Here is a 14,782-nt window from a genome sequence, read left to right as displayed (position 1 = left end):
TGGCCACGCCCCTCCCTGAGCCTGGTTCTGCTGGAGGTTTCTTCCTGTTAAAAGGGAGTTTTTCCTTCCCACTGTCGCCAAAGTGCTTGCTCATAGGGGGTCATATCATTGTTGGGGTTTTTTTTCTCTGTATGTATTATTGTAGGGTCTACCTTACAATATAAAGCGCCTTGAGGCAACTGTTGTTGTGATTTGGCGCTGTAGAAATAAAATTTAATTGAATGGTTTTGTAGGAAAATCCCATAGACTGCGACCAACAATCATGCCATGCTCAATTCAGTTAACTTCAACAAGCTATTTATGATGACGTCTAAATGCATTGAATTGGCTGCTCAGATATTTGCATTCATGAGCAAGTGAACAGGTATATCTAACAGAGTGAGTTCACAAGGAGCTAAAGGCCCAAAGTGGGCCAGGTTTTCAAAGAACTTAGAGACGTTTATCCCTTAAAGCTACTGGATGCAGTGTTGGTGCCAGCTGAGTGTGCTGAGGAGGGAATGCTTTTCGTCTTACAGTCTGGGACTGATAGTCACATAGGTCAGGGGAGGAGATGATTGGAGATGGGAGAACGGACTGAGCTTCGGCATCTGGACAGATAAGGTTAGAGTGTGGCATGACGGACTCAAGACCGGCCACTTGACACTTTGATAATGAGCCACAGTTTGTGCAGAAACGAAAGGCGGGGGGTAGGAGTCTTTGCTTGTGTAATGTGCATGACAGTAATTTTAGACATGCCTTGTGTTGACTGACGTCTTTGTCATGCATTAATAACTTCAGGTTTGTAAAGTGGCAAATGTAGGGATCTGAGGTAATATGGCCTGATTTTAAAACACTGCTACTACTAGTAACAACTGGATTTTTATTCTTACTTTTGAGATGATTGCTTCCAATAAACGTGCACAAGGGTATGAAAAATAAACTTTTTCTAGATTTTCTAATGTTATTTTACATTATAATATAATGTAAAAGTAAAGCTACTGTTTAAAACAATAGGTTCATGTTATAAACAAAGCCAGCCTCCATGTTGAAGATAAAATGTACATTATTCTGTGTTACAAAAAGATGTAGTTTGTTATTTTAAAAGAAAAAAACATACATCAGGTGATACTCTGCAGTGGGCAGCTGTGTGGTGGTTTTATTTCTTTTTCTCCACTCTTCCAGCTATAGATTTCATTTGTAATGAGGCAGTAAATAACAGTTATTTGTACCAACCAAAGACTCCCATGGCTCTGAATGGATCATTAGCGGAGACGCCTGCAAGCCCTGGACAAAGACATTAATCCACACTGTCCAGCCTGGCAGGTTGACTTCAAAGACTTATTCTAGTACCAATGCCCTGTTACACATTTTGCCTTTTATTTTCATTTAATTTTTGATGTCCAGTGGGAGTGATAGTCACCAAACCCATGCTTCAAGCTCCCAAAAAGGCCATATTCAGGATAGGAACACATCTTTTCGTAATCTCTTTGAAAGGTTGCAAATGGGGGACAAAGACATTCAACTAAAAAAATTAAGGCACTTTAAATAATAATCTAATGCATTTCAAACTGCTTCACAAGTGACAGACAGGATAGAAATATAAGAGAAACAAATATGAAGAAATCCGTATCCAAACAAGATTTTGTCTACTGCTCCATGCGAGATTTGTGTCCTCCATGAGCTCACCATAGCAAACCTGCATCAAAGTTTCTCAGGTGTACTGACCCAGTCAAACTCCCCATCTGCCACTGTCCCCCGAGTCGATCCCTGACAATAGTTGGGTGAGCCTCCTTGCCTCCTGGGGTAAGTGAGCATAAAGAGGGTGGCACGGTAGTGAGCACTGTTGCCTCACAGCAAGAATATCCCGATTCTGAATCCACCGCTCAGCCTTTCTGTGTCAAGTTTGCATGTTCTCCATGTGCCACATGGGTTCTCTCCTTGTACTCTGACTCCCTCCAACAGGGCAAAGACATGCATGGTAAGTTGGTTGGTGATTCTAACCTTAGAAATGAACATTAGCTCGAATGGTTCTGTTCTGTATCTCTACTGACGTGTCCACGTGGTATGGGTTTGTGAGCTTTTACCCTGAGACGGCTGGGTTAGATTGCCTAAATTGAAAAAGGAATTAGCAGAAAATGGATAGATGAAACATATCAAGAGATGAATGCATAACAAAAAAAAATGCATTTGATGGAAAAGTTTGGAAAGACAATTCCATAACACTGAATTATCAGTCACTCCCATTAGCAAACCATGACAATTCCAAGTTTATTTATATAGCATATTTATGTAATATCATACATACACATACAGCGAGAGTTCTGTTTGTCACGCCAGATCATCTTGATGACGACTGCCTCGAAGCAGTACATCACGCCTTAGTCAGAAGTCAAGGGTTTATAAGCATGTGTCATGCTGCCTGCAGCTTTGCACCATCGTTGTCATATATATGTGAAGAATCACAGCTTTCACATATTTTAAGATGAAACTGGAATAGCGGTGTGCGTTTGGCATCTAGTTGTAATATTTCAACGATAGTAAGATATTCGCAAAACAAACTATTTTCTGACATTTGGTCAAAAAGTCTTTCTTCACCACATATGACATTTTAAAATGAGACAAATGATGCTCTTTTTATAATATGGCATAGCTGCACCCTCCTTCTTCAGTCCTTGTCCTGCATGGATAGGTTGTTTTAAATAGGGCGTCTGGCAGCATCCATGGGGGAACAGACTGTCCTGTCATCTGCTAGGTAAACATTTATGCTAAAGTCCAGTTTTTCAGCCCATTTAGCCGAAACTGCAGGACTCTGAACATCCACCAGCTGGCTACTCGGCAGAACTGAATGCAGAATCCGCCTGATTTGATGAGCTGGAGACATACTGGTATGAAGCAACAAGGCATGTCTGTATTTAAACTGGTGTAACTGAGCACATTCACATGAATATTAGCGTGTATTAAGTGTTCGACTTAAATAAGTGTTAAAGACTGAAATGAGGTATTGTGTTTTATTGTATTAATTATCGGCCTTTTTTTCAATCATTCATCATCTCCTGACATCTGCTTTCACAGTTATTAAATATCATGGTGTCTGAATGAAGCTGACAGACAGAATCGGAGGGTTAGTTTGTTCTCTGTGAGTTTATTTCTGGCACACACAGGAACATGATATTCTGAGTTTTGTTCTGTTTTGAGTGGATGGATGGCATGACGACTCCGGGGCACAATACTGTTTAACTGTTTAGAAAGAAGATATTTAACTCCACCTGGGCGGGGCCTTTCTGTGTGGAGTTTGCATGTTGTCCCTGTTTTTGTGTGGGTTCTCTCTGGGTACTCTGACATCCTCCCACCATCCAAAAACATGGGCTTAGGTTAAATGGTGTTTCTAAATTGCTCATAGGGGTGAATGTGAGTGTGAATGGTTGTCTGTCTTTCTGTGTTAGCCTCTCGCCCTATGGTAGCTGGGATATGGTGGAAGAGGGAGGATGGATGGATGGATGGATGATGGACACTTTTTAAGGATTTTGTTTTGCTGTCATATATTTCTTCATTTGTTTTGATGTTAATCAGGACACATGTTGTTTCATGTGTCACATGGTGGGACATGAGCTGCTTTGATTGATGAACAGCGATATGAAAGAAAAGAAGTCATTAAAATGAATGAATACATTCATGCATTACGTCATTACTCCTTCATTATACATTACATCATACCACGTGGTTTGGTAGCATAGTCGTCTTTTCAGATATTGCATAACATTTTCACAGTAAGCGTTAACTGAATGTCTGTAGTGCTTTGTTCCTCTAACTTTAGTCTAAGTGACAGATACAAGCAGCCAGATTTGCAAATAAAGAGATTTATTAATGCCTGCAGGCAGGTGGGTTACATGAACTGTGAGGCCAGTGAATCATAAAGGATATTGACATTGCTGGTGGCAACTATTTTAGTAGCTATGTTCCCTCTCATCATTCAGCCATTTCCCTTATTTAATGCTGGTGACAAGGGGAATAACTGGCTCATGACCCTGGAGAGAAGGGTGTGCACAGCAGCCTGCAGGCCACAGAACATAGTACATTGCCTCTACCCTGAATGGAAAGCACTGATTAGCAGAAATTAGCATTTGAACCCCAGAGACTCTATGCAGTCTAATACAGTGCACTGAGTTAGACCTTTCCTGCTAGTAAGACACGTGTCCAGTGTCCATGCTTATGTAATTATTCATCTGCACCTACAGTAATTTTGATTACTGTATGGGTTTGGATTGTTTTTGGAAGCTTTTCAAAGACCAAAGGAGGGTAACTGACTGATATTTTGCTCAGTAAATGTTTTCTTCTCAATTTAACAACATATTAGCTGTGATCTCAAGTACTGGTCTAAGGCAAAGTTGCTTTGGCCATTTATTGGACTTTTTTGGTTTAGAACATCACTATTTTATCCACAGTGATGACACAGGATTTTAAAATGCTGTGGCTGTTTATATAAAATAGTCCTTGAAGCATTTCTCAGTCGCAGTAGTATCTTGAAAATGCCTCTGATTGCTTAATTAGGCAGTTACTGTAAAGCATTATCAAAATTAAAGTTGATTTCAATTATCGCAAGACTTTAAAACTGCATGGATTATATCAGCATTCAAAATGGTTCAAAGGTTTGGTTCTAATAGTTTTGTTGCTAAAGTAACAATTTCCTCTATAAATAAACAATTTCTAGTAATGTTTATAATCTCATGGGATCTACATCCACTACTGATGAAGTGTCCCAAATTTTAATATTATAATCTAGATCAGATTTCTAATCCCTAAACCTAACCAAGGAAGGTAAAAAGAAACTAAAAAATGGCAGAATAGCTTGTGATAAAAGACCGAAACACCCTGTGAATTTGAGGCACACAACGACGTGTCCCGCTAGTAAAGTTTCCGGGTTGCCTTTCCTCATAGTAGCCATCGCTCAAGACTTTCTCCATTTGAAGGAATGCACTATCAGGGATTGTAACATATAATCATTTTATTGAATCATCACATAACAGGACATTGACTTTTTCTCTGTTTTACTTGTGTCCATAATTTTCCTCTCGCCTGCTTGGATTCTTTGCTCATACAGAGGCTGCTAGCTTTAGCCTTGGCTACTTTGCCTTTTTAACTTAAAATGCCCATGTTCAGTTGGGTAGGTTATAATTTAGGTGTCTGATTAGGTTTGCTGTTACAGGCCCCTTCTACATTGTCTCTTACAGTGAAGAGCGTCTACACTAACGCCGTGTTAGTGGCTGCGCATGTGTGCATGTTACACATGCGTAGACTGGGTTGTATGCAAGGCTGACTGGTTGCTCACTGGTCCAAGTTGAAAACCCTGGAAACTGCCCAATACTGGTCCCTGGCGCATCAACAGGAGCATCCATCTGTCCATTTGCTTCCGCTTATAGAGCTCAGGGGAGGGGGGCTTAACCAGCTGCAATAGGGTGAAAGGTGGGGTATGAACTGGACTGGTCACCAGTCTGTCCCAGGGCTAACATAGAGAGTTAGAGAAACATTCACACCTACAGATAATCAATAACAACCACGTAACCTAATAACCTCCATATCTCTGGAGTGTGTGAGTGTCTGTTTTTGGTCACATATTGGTATTTTTAATGTTTAGTAACTCCTCTATTTGTCCCTGTAATTGTTAACTAGTCTGTTTTTAACTCAAAATAAACACTTTTTCACCAATGCATTTTTCAACTGCATAAAATTCATTGTATTCAAAAACTATATTACCACTATAATTAAAAGATTTCACAGTGTTCAAGCACTCTGTTCTGCCATGGTGCAGTTGTAGCAAATTGAACTGTTGCCAGTTCTCCCACATGGCATTACAAACAGTAACAGTACCGGTCAGCCAAAGGTGACGTCCTCAGAGCCAAGATTTGCATTACTGCTGTGAGTTGACAGTGTAAGCAAACTAAGTCAGCCCTGTTTGAAAATGGAGGCCTTGTACACTGTGGCTGAAAGCACTTGTTATGACTGATGGGTTTGTATTCCAGGTCCATTATCCCAACTCATGTGCAAGAAGTGTGTTCTTTTTGTTTCACTCTCATGAGCCTATAGCATTAAGCTGATATAGTCACCTTAAATATTCAGGAAGGCAGGAATAGTTTTAAATGGTTTATTCCCAGAAGTGTGGCACAGAGGCTTGCAGGGTAGCCAACAAGTAAGCAGACAGGTAACAGGAACAAACTGGAGACTGGGCAACTTCAAATCAACTGTGCATTGAATTGGACCACTGCTTATCAAGAATTAAATCATGCTAGCTGTGCTATGGCCTGCATAGATCTTAGAGACGATCCTTTTGCTGGAAAACCACACATTCCCAGTGAATCACAGATGTAAGTCACAATGGATAGGATGCCTTTTATTGGTGGGGTGTCCAAACCATCCTTTGTATTACTAGAGCTTTGCTGGTGTTGATTAGCAGTAGTAGCAACAGGCTCTTGGTGGAACCTTGTAATGACTCTAGTCAGGATACTGGTGAGGTCTGGCACCCAAAAAGATTTATTGTTTAGTGCATGGCTGTTACAAGAACATCAGCCCCAGTTTCCATTTAAATTGAACTTATCCATAAGCTCTTTGGTGCACAACACCATTTTGCCATTCTTTGCCTTTATTGCTACTGTAACAGCAACACAGATGCGATCTGTTTCACCAAGCCAGCTGGCATTTTATTTGCTGTGTCTATGAACTCAAAAGCACTTTTTTCCTCCTACAGAACTTGTTTCACACAAGTGAAATGTTCTCTCCCACCAAATCAAGTTTGCAAATTGCTTCAGTAATTATTCCTTCTTAATCCTTCTTAATACCATAAGGGAGGACAAAATATCAGCTGTGCAAAATATCCTGCAGTGTGCTTCCCTCATTGCAGGATGGGCAGCTCACTGTATTTGATGCCTGGAGCCTGTTGAGTGCAATGATGTTGTAATAATTCTCTGCTGTGGGAAAATGTGCTTCCCAGCTGAGCATTCACTGTTGTTTCAAATTATGTTGACACATTTTTTTTTCAGCTAGTTGGTCAGAATCTTGCTCTTGTTGTAGTTCACAATCATTTTATCTGCCTTGAATAAGTGGGTGGGTGTTTTTACTGCTCCTCTAGCCCAGCAGTTAAAATGCCCAACACTGACTCTGCTGCAGAGTGACAGTTATGACATGTGATCAAACTGATCTTCAGCCTGAAGCAGACTTTATATTTATATACAGGCACACATACTTAAGAATAATGCCAGACAAGAATTAGCCTGAAACTCTCCACAAACCCAAATATGGTAAAAGGGGCGACACAAAAACACCACATTGGTACTGATGCCCCAAGGAGGGAATCCCTGGGTTGAGCTAACCAACTGACCTTGCTATCTCTTCCTGTACTTGGCGCCTCTCTCAACTGTCTCTATCGATTAATCCCCCAAACCTTATATTTACCATGCACAATTTCTACTTTTCCTGGGCCCTGTTTCAGGAAGCCGGTTTGGAAAACTCAGAGTGAAAAACGACACTCAGGTTGAGTAACCCCGAACTGTCCAACTCGGAATATTCGGTTTCAGAAAGGCTGATAACAATTAGTTCATCAACGCGGAGTCGCTTAACCCCAAGTGAAGCGCGCGGACGAGGATACATAAAGCCCTGATAAGCGGAGCACAGATTAAGCGAGTCACCATGGAGACGGAGGGAAAGAAGGCGCGGTCAATGTATTTTACAGCGCTTGAGGCCGAAATTCTGATGGCAGCATATGCCGATAACATGCAAATTCCGCGGAAAAAAGTAAAGTTAGCCATAGCTGCAAAAGACAGGGAGCATGCATGGCAAAACATAGCCGACAGAGTCAATGCGTGAGTGTTAATTTAAACATTGATCTAGGGATTTCCACCCATTTAACACGTTATTTTATCATATGTTATTTTATTTGTTATTTTATTAACATACTTTATTTTGTGATGTGATGTGAGCGCAGGTGCAACCCAACAGGCCCCAAACGTTCCTGGCAGCAAGTAAAAATGAAATATAAAAATATAGTCCAAACAGGTGAGGTGTAATTGTATTATGAGCCATAGTGCTTGGTCTGTTTGTCCTATGTAAATCAATTGCAGTTAGAGGCTACATTAATTTTCTTTCTGTAAGCACTTATTGAAATTATCTGAGCACATTACAAGTACATATTTGCTTACTCTGTATGCTCAAATGTGACCCGTTATAGCCAACAGAAAAAAAGCGGAGGCCCGAAAAACAGGTGGGGGTCCTCCACCACCACCACTCACAGAGGCTGAGCAGTTGGCCCTCAGCCAAAACAGTGGGCGCCCTGTGGCCGAAGGCATCTCTGCGGGGACATCCTCTGAGTCAATAACCCCGCAAGACACAAGTGCCTACATAGGGGGTAAATTCAAAATAATACATGATGTGCATACATCCTTTCTTCACAGTCACCTTTGCAGTGCTACTCATTCATTTGATAAACTCTTTACCATAATGGATTATTTTGTAGTGAAGTCATTTTCCTACTGATTTTGCCTTCCCTCAGTCTTGGTTGTCTTTGAGAGCATAATGACAATGAAGTGTAAGGTGATTGGTATGTTTGTTAATTGCCATTTGGTCCCTTGTAAGTTATAAGTGACCTGTATAAACCTCATATTCTATCAGTTGATGGTGGTGGTGTACTGCATCTGGTGCAGCCTCCTGTTGAGCCAGACCAACATGCAGTTGTGAGTAATACTCCACAGATTATATGAGTTTACAGTAGAACAGCAATGTTGTTTATTTCTTTACTACAGGAAAATAATGAAGAAACATTGACAGCTGTTACAGAGGAGGAAGCAACAGACACTTTATGAGGTTTACATCTTTTAATACTTTGTGTACAGGAAACACAGGCGACCAATAAAGCCAGTTGAACATAAAATCTGTTTATTCTTCTTTCAACATGTTGAGGTGATGGGTCAAAAGAAATGATTGTGACATATGGTGTCTCTGACTGCGCTTCCATCTTGTATGTCCGTGGGAGGGTCAGGATGTTCATGGTTTGGATCACTGCTGATGTTTGGTTCAGAAGGACAGTGTTCTCCTCTAATTGTGGCAATGTTGTGAAGAATCACACATGCCACAATAATGTCACATGCCCTTTCTGGGGTGACCCTGAGTCCTTGCAGGCACTGGAACCGGGCCTTAAGCATTCCGATAGTCATTTCAATTCTGGCTCTTGTCCTGCAATTAGCCAGATTATATCGCTGCTGTGGGCCCGGTTCAGGGTCAGGGTAAGGGGTAAGCAAATAGGGTAAACATGGATACCCCCTATCACCAAGCAAGTAGCCAGTGAACTCTCCTAAGACAGAAGGATACACTTCAGTTCAAATGTCCCTGAAGCAATTGGTCTTTATATATTTTAAAGTATTCTCAACTCACCATGTCCAAATTTTGTGCTCAGTGTACATTCACGGAATATTTGTGAGTCATGGACAGAGCCTGGCCACTTGGCTTCCACATTTGTGATAATGTTGGCAGCATCATATATGATCTTCACAGTGCAGAGAACACAAATTAGCATCCATTACTATAATGAAATAATTTGTTAGTTTGAAATGCTACAGGGAACTATGTACCTGTACATTAATGCTGTGGAAAGACTTCCTGTTCACATAGTCTCCTTCATTTACTGAAGGAGCAATGATTGGAATGTGAGTGCCATCTGTACAGCCAATCACGCCTGGGAACCCTGAAAATAAATGTAAAATTTAAGTAGTAGTTCAAGTATCACCACATCATGAATTAGTTTTGTTCATCCTGCTACCTGCAATTTTGTGGCATCCCTCTTTGATAAATCTTGTGGGTCTATGACCGGGGAACACCACAAACGAGTACAGGAGACGTTTCAGTGCAACTGTAACATTCCTGACTGCCCGACAGACGGTAGCCTTGGAAACGTGCTCAGCGTCACCAATATTATACAGAAAGCTCCCGTTTGCAAAAAACCGAAGTGCAGATACAAATAATATGTAATGAACTGAGAGCATGTCCGCGATGTCACATGCGTAATATATGGCCTGAGGATGTTATCAAATAACTTATAGATTGTGCTGAGAAACGGTAACGTTCACACAGAAACTCATCAGGAAATGATAAAATGTCCAAACGCGATCTGATCACTCTCTCCCGGCGGAGAGCTCTGCGGAGAATTTGGGCTTCACGATCTACCGGCTCTTCACGGAAGGGACACGCCATGTCTGACACTTCCTACTGTCAGGTTTCCGACAAAGGGGCGGGGTCAGTCAGGGTTAGTTGTGGTAAACCTGCTAGGGGGCAGGTTAGCTTCACGGCGTGTGTCGTCATAGTGACTCACTCAGGCTGCAGCTGAACTCGCTTTGTGAAACCGAAAAACCAGCGTTTTCGTTAACTCAGGGTATACTTACTCAGAGTTTGCACTAAACCGGCTTCCTGAAACAGGGCCCTGGTGTCTGTATAGGAAAAACACAGTATGGAGCAAAAATGTGGACATTAATAAAATTAGAAAAGTTACAGAAAAAAACTAAAATAAATTAGTTTCAAGAAATATTTTAACTTGAACTTACCTGTCAGAATTAAGATAAGAGACCTAGTACTGTTCTCATGTCTGTCTTAAAGTAAACTTTATACAGACAATGTATAAACTCACACTTTGCCTGTGATAGACAGTTTGATTACATTCTCACATCATGTGAAACTTTTACTAACAGCAGCTAACAGAGGCTAACAGCGGCTAATGAGGGCTAACGGTAGCTAACAGAGGCTAACAGCAGCAAAGCCTGCACTTACCAACAGAAAATTTCAGGATATCCTCAGTTTCTAACTCTCATCTGACAGAAGTGAGCTTCACTGACTCATCAGACTCTTTTCACAAAGAGTGAAAGGTTTCAGAGTAAATAGATATGAACACCTGCTATATTGACAGCTGAGGTAGACAGTTAACTGACAGCCTATACACAGATTTATGGCAGCCAGCCTTGTCTGATGCTAAAGTGGCCACTATAGCTAGGATTATGCACCTGAATTCGACCTACCATTGGCCTGATAAAAGGGGGGGGAGCCTATGAACCATATAAAGCAAAATAAGTGATGTATTATATTTCATAAATTGAATGTTATATTTCTTTTAACAAAAAGCATGACTTAAGGTTGTTTTAGTTTTCTCCTCCAAATCTGAGAAGGATGGTGGGTGGGAGCATTTGTTTAAACTATTCCTTTAAAACAATACTTATGACTTAAATAGTGCGTTACCCCTAAGAAAATAAGAGATGAACATCATATTATTCAAATTTCCTTTTTTTTTTTTTGTCACTTAAACTTGAAATTATGTTACTGTGATAGTAACAAGCCTTTTTTCAAATGAGCCTTTTTTTCAAGGGAATAAAAGATTTTTGACATTTGTATTTGGTCTGCCGTGGTCTGTTTCGATTTCATCCTTTGAAATAAAAAATAGCTTCTGAATCTTTTCAGCTATTCATGCAACCGTCATCTTAGAATGGGTCAGCCTTTGATCTCGCATGGAAAGTAATTCAACTAATCACATATGACCCCCCCCCACACACACACACACACACAAACACACACACCTGGGTTTCCATAAAAATCTCTTTGTCTCTATATTTTTAAGAAATAGGCTCTTGCCAAGCCCTGCATCTGTCTGTGCAGGACACATGAAATTGCACAACAAAGATGTCACATTTAATCTGGAGGGCATAAAGAAAGTTATGTCACCATATGGTTATTTATCCTTAGTACCTGCATCTATTGTGCTATTGGCTTGTTTCCACGTTTTGTGTTCTCTTTTTCTTCAGGGCTCAGCTGATTCCTACACAAGCCGACCATCTGATTCAGATGTGTCCCTGGAGGAGGAGAAGGAGGGCGGCCGGCAGGAGAGGGAGCAGCAGGCCACTGTTCAGCTTGAGAGAGCAAAGGTCAGTTTCACTAGGAGCTGTTTATGGGTAACAGAGCACCATAACTGGCTGTATATCACATAAAAAAAAAAAAAAAAAGGATTTTGCATCACTGGTTGCCCTGCTAATCTGTGTTAATGGCTGTGTAAAGGTTGCCATACTGTTTCTGAACTTTTACAGTTTTCAACATTGTAAAAGTGACACCATGTGCCAACATTCACACCGTAAATAAGTTACATGAAACAAACACAACAATGCAATTAAGTACTTCAGTGAAATGTAGCCTTTAACATTAGGAAAACACCCGTGACACTTATTACTGCATCAGTTTAGGAAATAATGGTGAAATTAAACAGTTAAGCATTAAGATCACTCAATTTGATCACTTCATTCACTGCGCAGGAGCAGATGATGATGATGATAATAATAATAATAATAATAATAATAATAATAATAATAATAATAATACTACTTTGGTTTTATGGCCTTGGTATGAGGCTTCCCTGCTACCTGCTGTAGATGTGGTGTGATCACTACTGATGCTGTCTTCCAGCCACTGTTGTCAGGAGGTCTAAAATAGCTTCTCTTCAGCAGTGCCCACCCCTCACTGCAGGCCATTCGTTCTGCATGTGTGATGCTGGAGCACGATGGACACGCTGGTGCTGTACAAAATGTCACATTCTGTGATAGATTGTCTGAACCAAATTATTCACTGCTAATATACATGGTTATTGCTACAAAAACTTGTCCCTCCTTTCTGTCTTGCAGACTAAAGCAGTTGCGTTTGCAGTGAAGACCAATGTCAGTTACTGTGGTGCGCTGGATGAGGATGTTCCCGTGGCTGGCACGGCTGTATCTTTTGATGCCAAGGACTTCCTCCACATCAAAGAGGTGCAATTCAGTTGCAGTGTGGCACTGTAGGGGGGGGGATTCAATTCAGCCTGCACAGTTTAGTTTTTAACCACAGGAGAAAGTGTTTTTTCAACTAAACAAAGAGTTTCATGTTAGCTATTTTGCTACTCTCTGTGTAACAACTTTTCCCATCATGGAGCTTGTGACCTATCTCTGTTTTTTTGTTTTTGTTTTTTTTCATTGCAAGAGCCAAGAAAAGAGTCACAAGTTAATCTGATATTCATAAAAAGAGCTATGCTCAAAATGTAGCTTTTAAGTTAACAGACTGAATGTGCGTCCAGATTTCATTAATGTATCTGTATGGGTTGTCATGGTAACAACCTGAGCATCTGTAGCTATATAGCCATGATTAAGATGCAGCTTACCATCACATAGGTTTCCCCCAAAGTGCTAGCAAACAAGTTGTTTGTTTTTTTTGCTGTGTGTGCACAGGCTGTTGTTCTTCCCAGTTTCATACATTGCTTCCTGTTAAGCTGTTAAGAGTTTGAATCCAGGAGCAGGAGCGTAGTTTGCTCTGATTCTATTGTATGTGGGGGCAAAAAACATATCTAAGCTGGTAGTGTGAACAAGGCCTTGGAGTAAATACACTCTATCATCTTTACTTTACCTGCGCTTTTCCATTTCCACAAAAATTGCCACTCCTTAGATTTGAGTTAAACTCCATTAATATGTCCTGATATGATTGTTTGTGAGGCTTCTCACAACAACTAGTTAAAGCAAATCAATACAACTTTCTGTCTGGACACACAAAACAGCAACCTGTGACTTAAGTTGGATCATGAGCCGGATGAGTTGATGTTCTGGTTTTGTACAGTTGGTGTGGTGCAGGGCTCACTAATGTGTCTCATCATAGACGCCTGTAAAAGCAGAAATAGCAGTCTGCTTTAAGGTCAGTTTGACCGTTCTTTATTTGTTTGCCCTGACTGAAATCTAGCCAGCCAATAAAAAAAGGATCCTGTCTCTACTTTGTATTATTAGTACACAGCGTTCTGAAATATTTGTGTTAGTCTACTGAACACTGTTATTTGTAATTACCTTTATCACTGTTCATACTGTATCTTTATGGACAGAGATATTTGTAATGTGGAAGCTGTTTCGCTGTATTGCATACCGATACAGAGGAAAGTCACTTAATTACAATGGATTACTCTTAAGGACTAATTTAAATTCTGGGATTTTGTCGCTGAGACTTTTCTCGTTCTGTTTTTCAGAAATACAACAATGACTGGTGGATTGGACGCCTGGTGAAAGAGGGCTGTGACATTGGGTTCATTCCCAGCCCACTGAAGCTGGAGAACATCCGCCTTCAACAGGAACAGAAGAGAGGACGCTTCCCTGGGTGAGCAGGAGGAGGAGGGCTGGATGAGTGCGGCAGAGCGAAGGCGTCAGCAGCAGCAACAGATATTGCAGAGAAGAGACATGGATCAAAGGGGATAAAGAGAGTTTGAAGGGTTTGGGATTGTACTGAGAGCGAGCCACTTTAGGGATGAGTAGAGGCTGGCAGATAAGCAGGATGTCAGGTGGATGAAATCCAAGTTGTGCTGTGTGGTCCAGGCTCTCGGAGGTATACCTGGATCAGAGCCACCACAGAATTTTCCATCAGATGGGATGCTGGGTTGTAGTCACCGAGACGATTAATGGTGCTGAGTACTATTATCCTTTCGCAGTTACCATAAAATACAAAAAAAGCACTTGTCATTGTGAGGTACTTTGTGATTTCTATCACAAAGCCATGTTATCACAATAGTACAGAAAGAAAAATGATGACATATTTAGGTCATATATATTTACAGTGAAAGAACAATCGACAAACTGCACGCCAGTCGTTGATTAATGCAATCGCTTTTGTCTTGTATGTATTTCTATCTTTCATCTTTCAGTAGAAGTCTGCCTTACTTTACAGACACATCACTGATTCACCAGTTCTTTGATGTTATTTAAATCCAAGAACATAGTATAATATGCAGTTT

The 14,782-nt window shown here is 40.7% G+C and overlaps 1 protein-coding gene and 2 long non-coding RNA genes across 6 annotated transcripts in view; 2 read left to right on the top strand and 1 right to left on the bottom strand.

Moving 5' to 3' along the window:
- Positions 1-14,782, top strand: part of cacnb4a (calcium channel, voltage-dependent, beta 4a subunit) — a 38,384-nt gene that overhangs the window by 12,996 nt on the left and 10,606 nt on the right. For all 3 annotated transcript variants that reach the window (XM_005940070.3, XM_005940069.3, XM_014339308.2), the window contains 3 exons: positions 11,802-11,921; positions 12,669-12,791; positions 14,024-14,151. In XM_005940070.3, the coding sequence (XP_005940132.1) occupies positions 11,802-11,921; positions 12,669-12,791; positions 14,024-14,151 (371 nt within the window). The remainder of the gene's footprint in view (positions 1-11,801; positions 11,922-12,668; positions 12,792-14,023; positions 14,152-14,782) is intronic.
- On the top strand, positions 8,162-8,888 carry LOC121815694. Its single transcript, XR_006055288.1, has 2 exons — positions 8,162-8,371; positions 8,766-8,888. It is a non-coding gene; the product is annotated as an uncharacterized LOC121815694 (long non-coding RNA).
- On the bottom strand, positions 9,216-9,609 carry LOC121815693. 2 transcript variants are annotated; one of them, XR_006055287.1, is made up of 3 exons: positions 9,591-9,609; positions 9,394-9,505; positions 9,216-9,313 (listed from the first exon to the last, which is right to left on the bottom strand). It is a non-coding gene; the product is annotated as an uncharacterized LOC121815693 (long non-coding RNA). The 2 variants fall into 2 exon arrangements; XR_006055286.1 differs by lacking the exon at positions 9,591-9,609 and having other exon boundaries at positions 9,394-9,577.

This window comes from Haplochromis burtoni, unplaced genomic scaffold (genome assembly GCF_018398535.1).
Source record: "Haplochromis burtoni strain Fernald_Lab_line unplaced genomic scaffold, NCSU_Asbu1 Contig_275, whole genome shotgun sequence".
Lineage (NCBI taxonomy): Eukaryota > Metazoa > Chordata > Actinopteri > Cichliformes > Cichlidae > Haplochromis > Haplochromis burtoni.
Note: the sequence above shows the minus strand (reverse complement) of the source record. Positions and strands in the feature narration are given on the sequence as shown.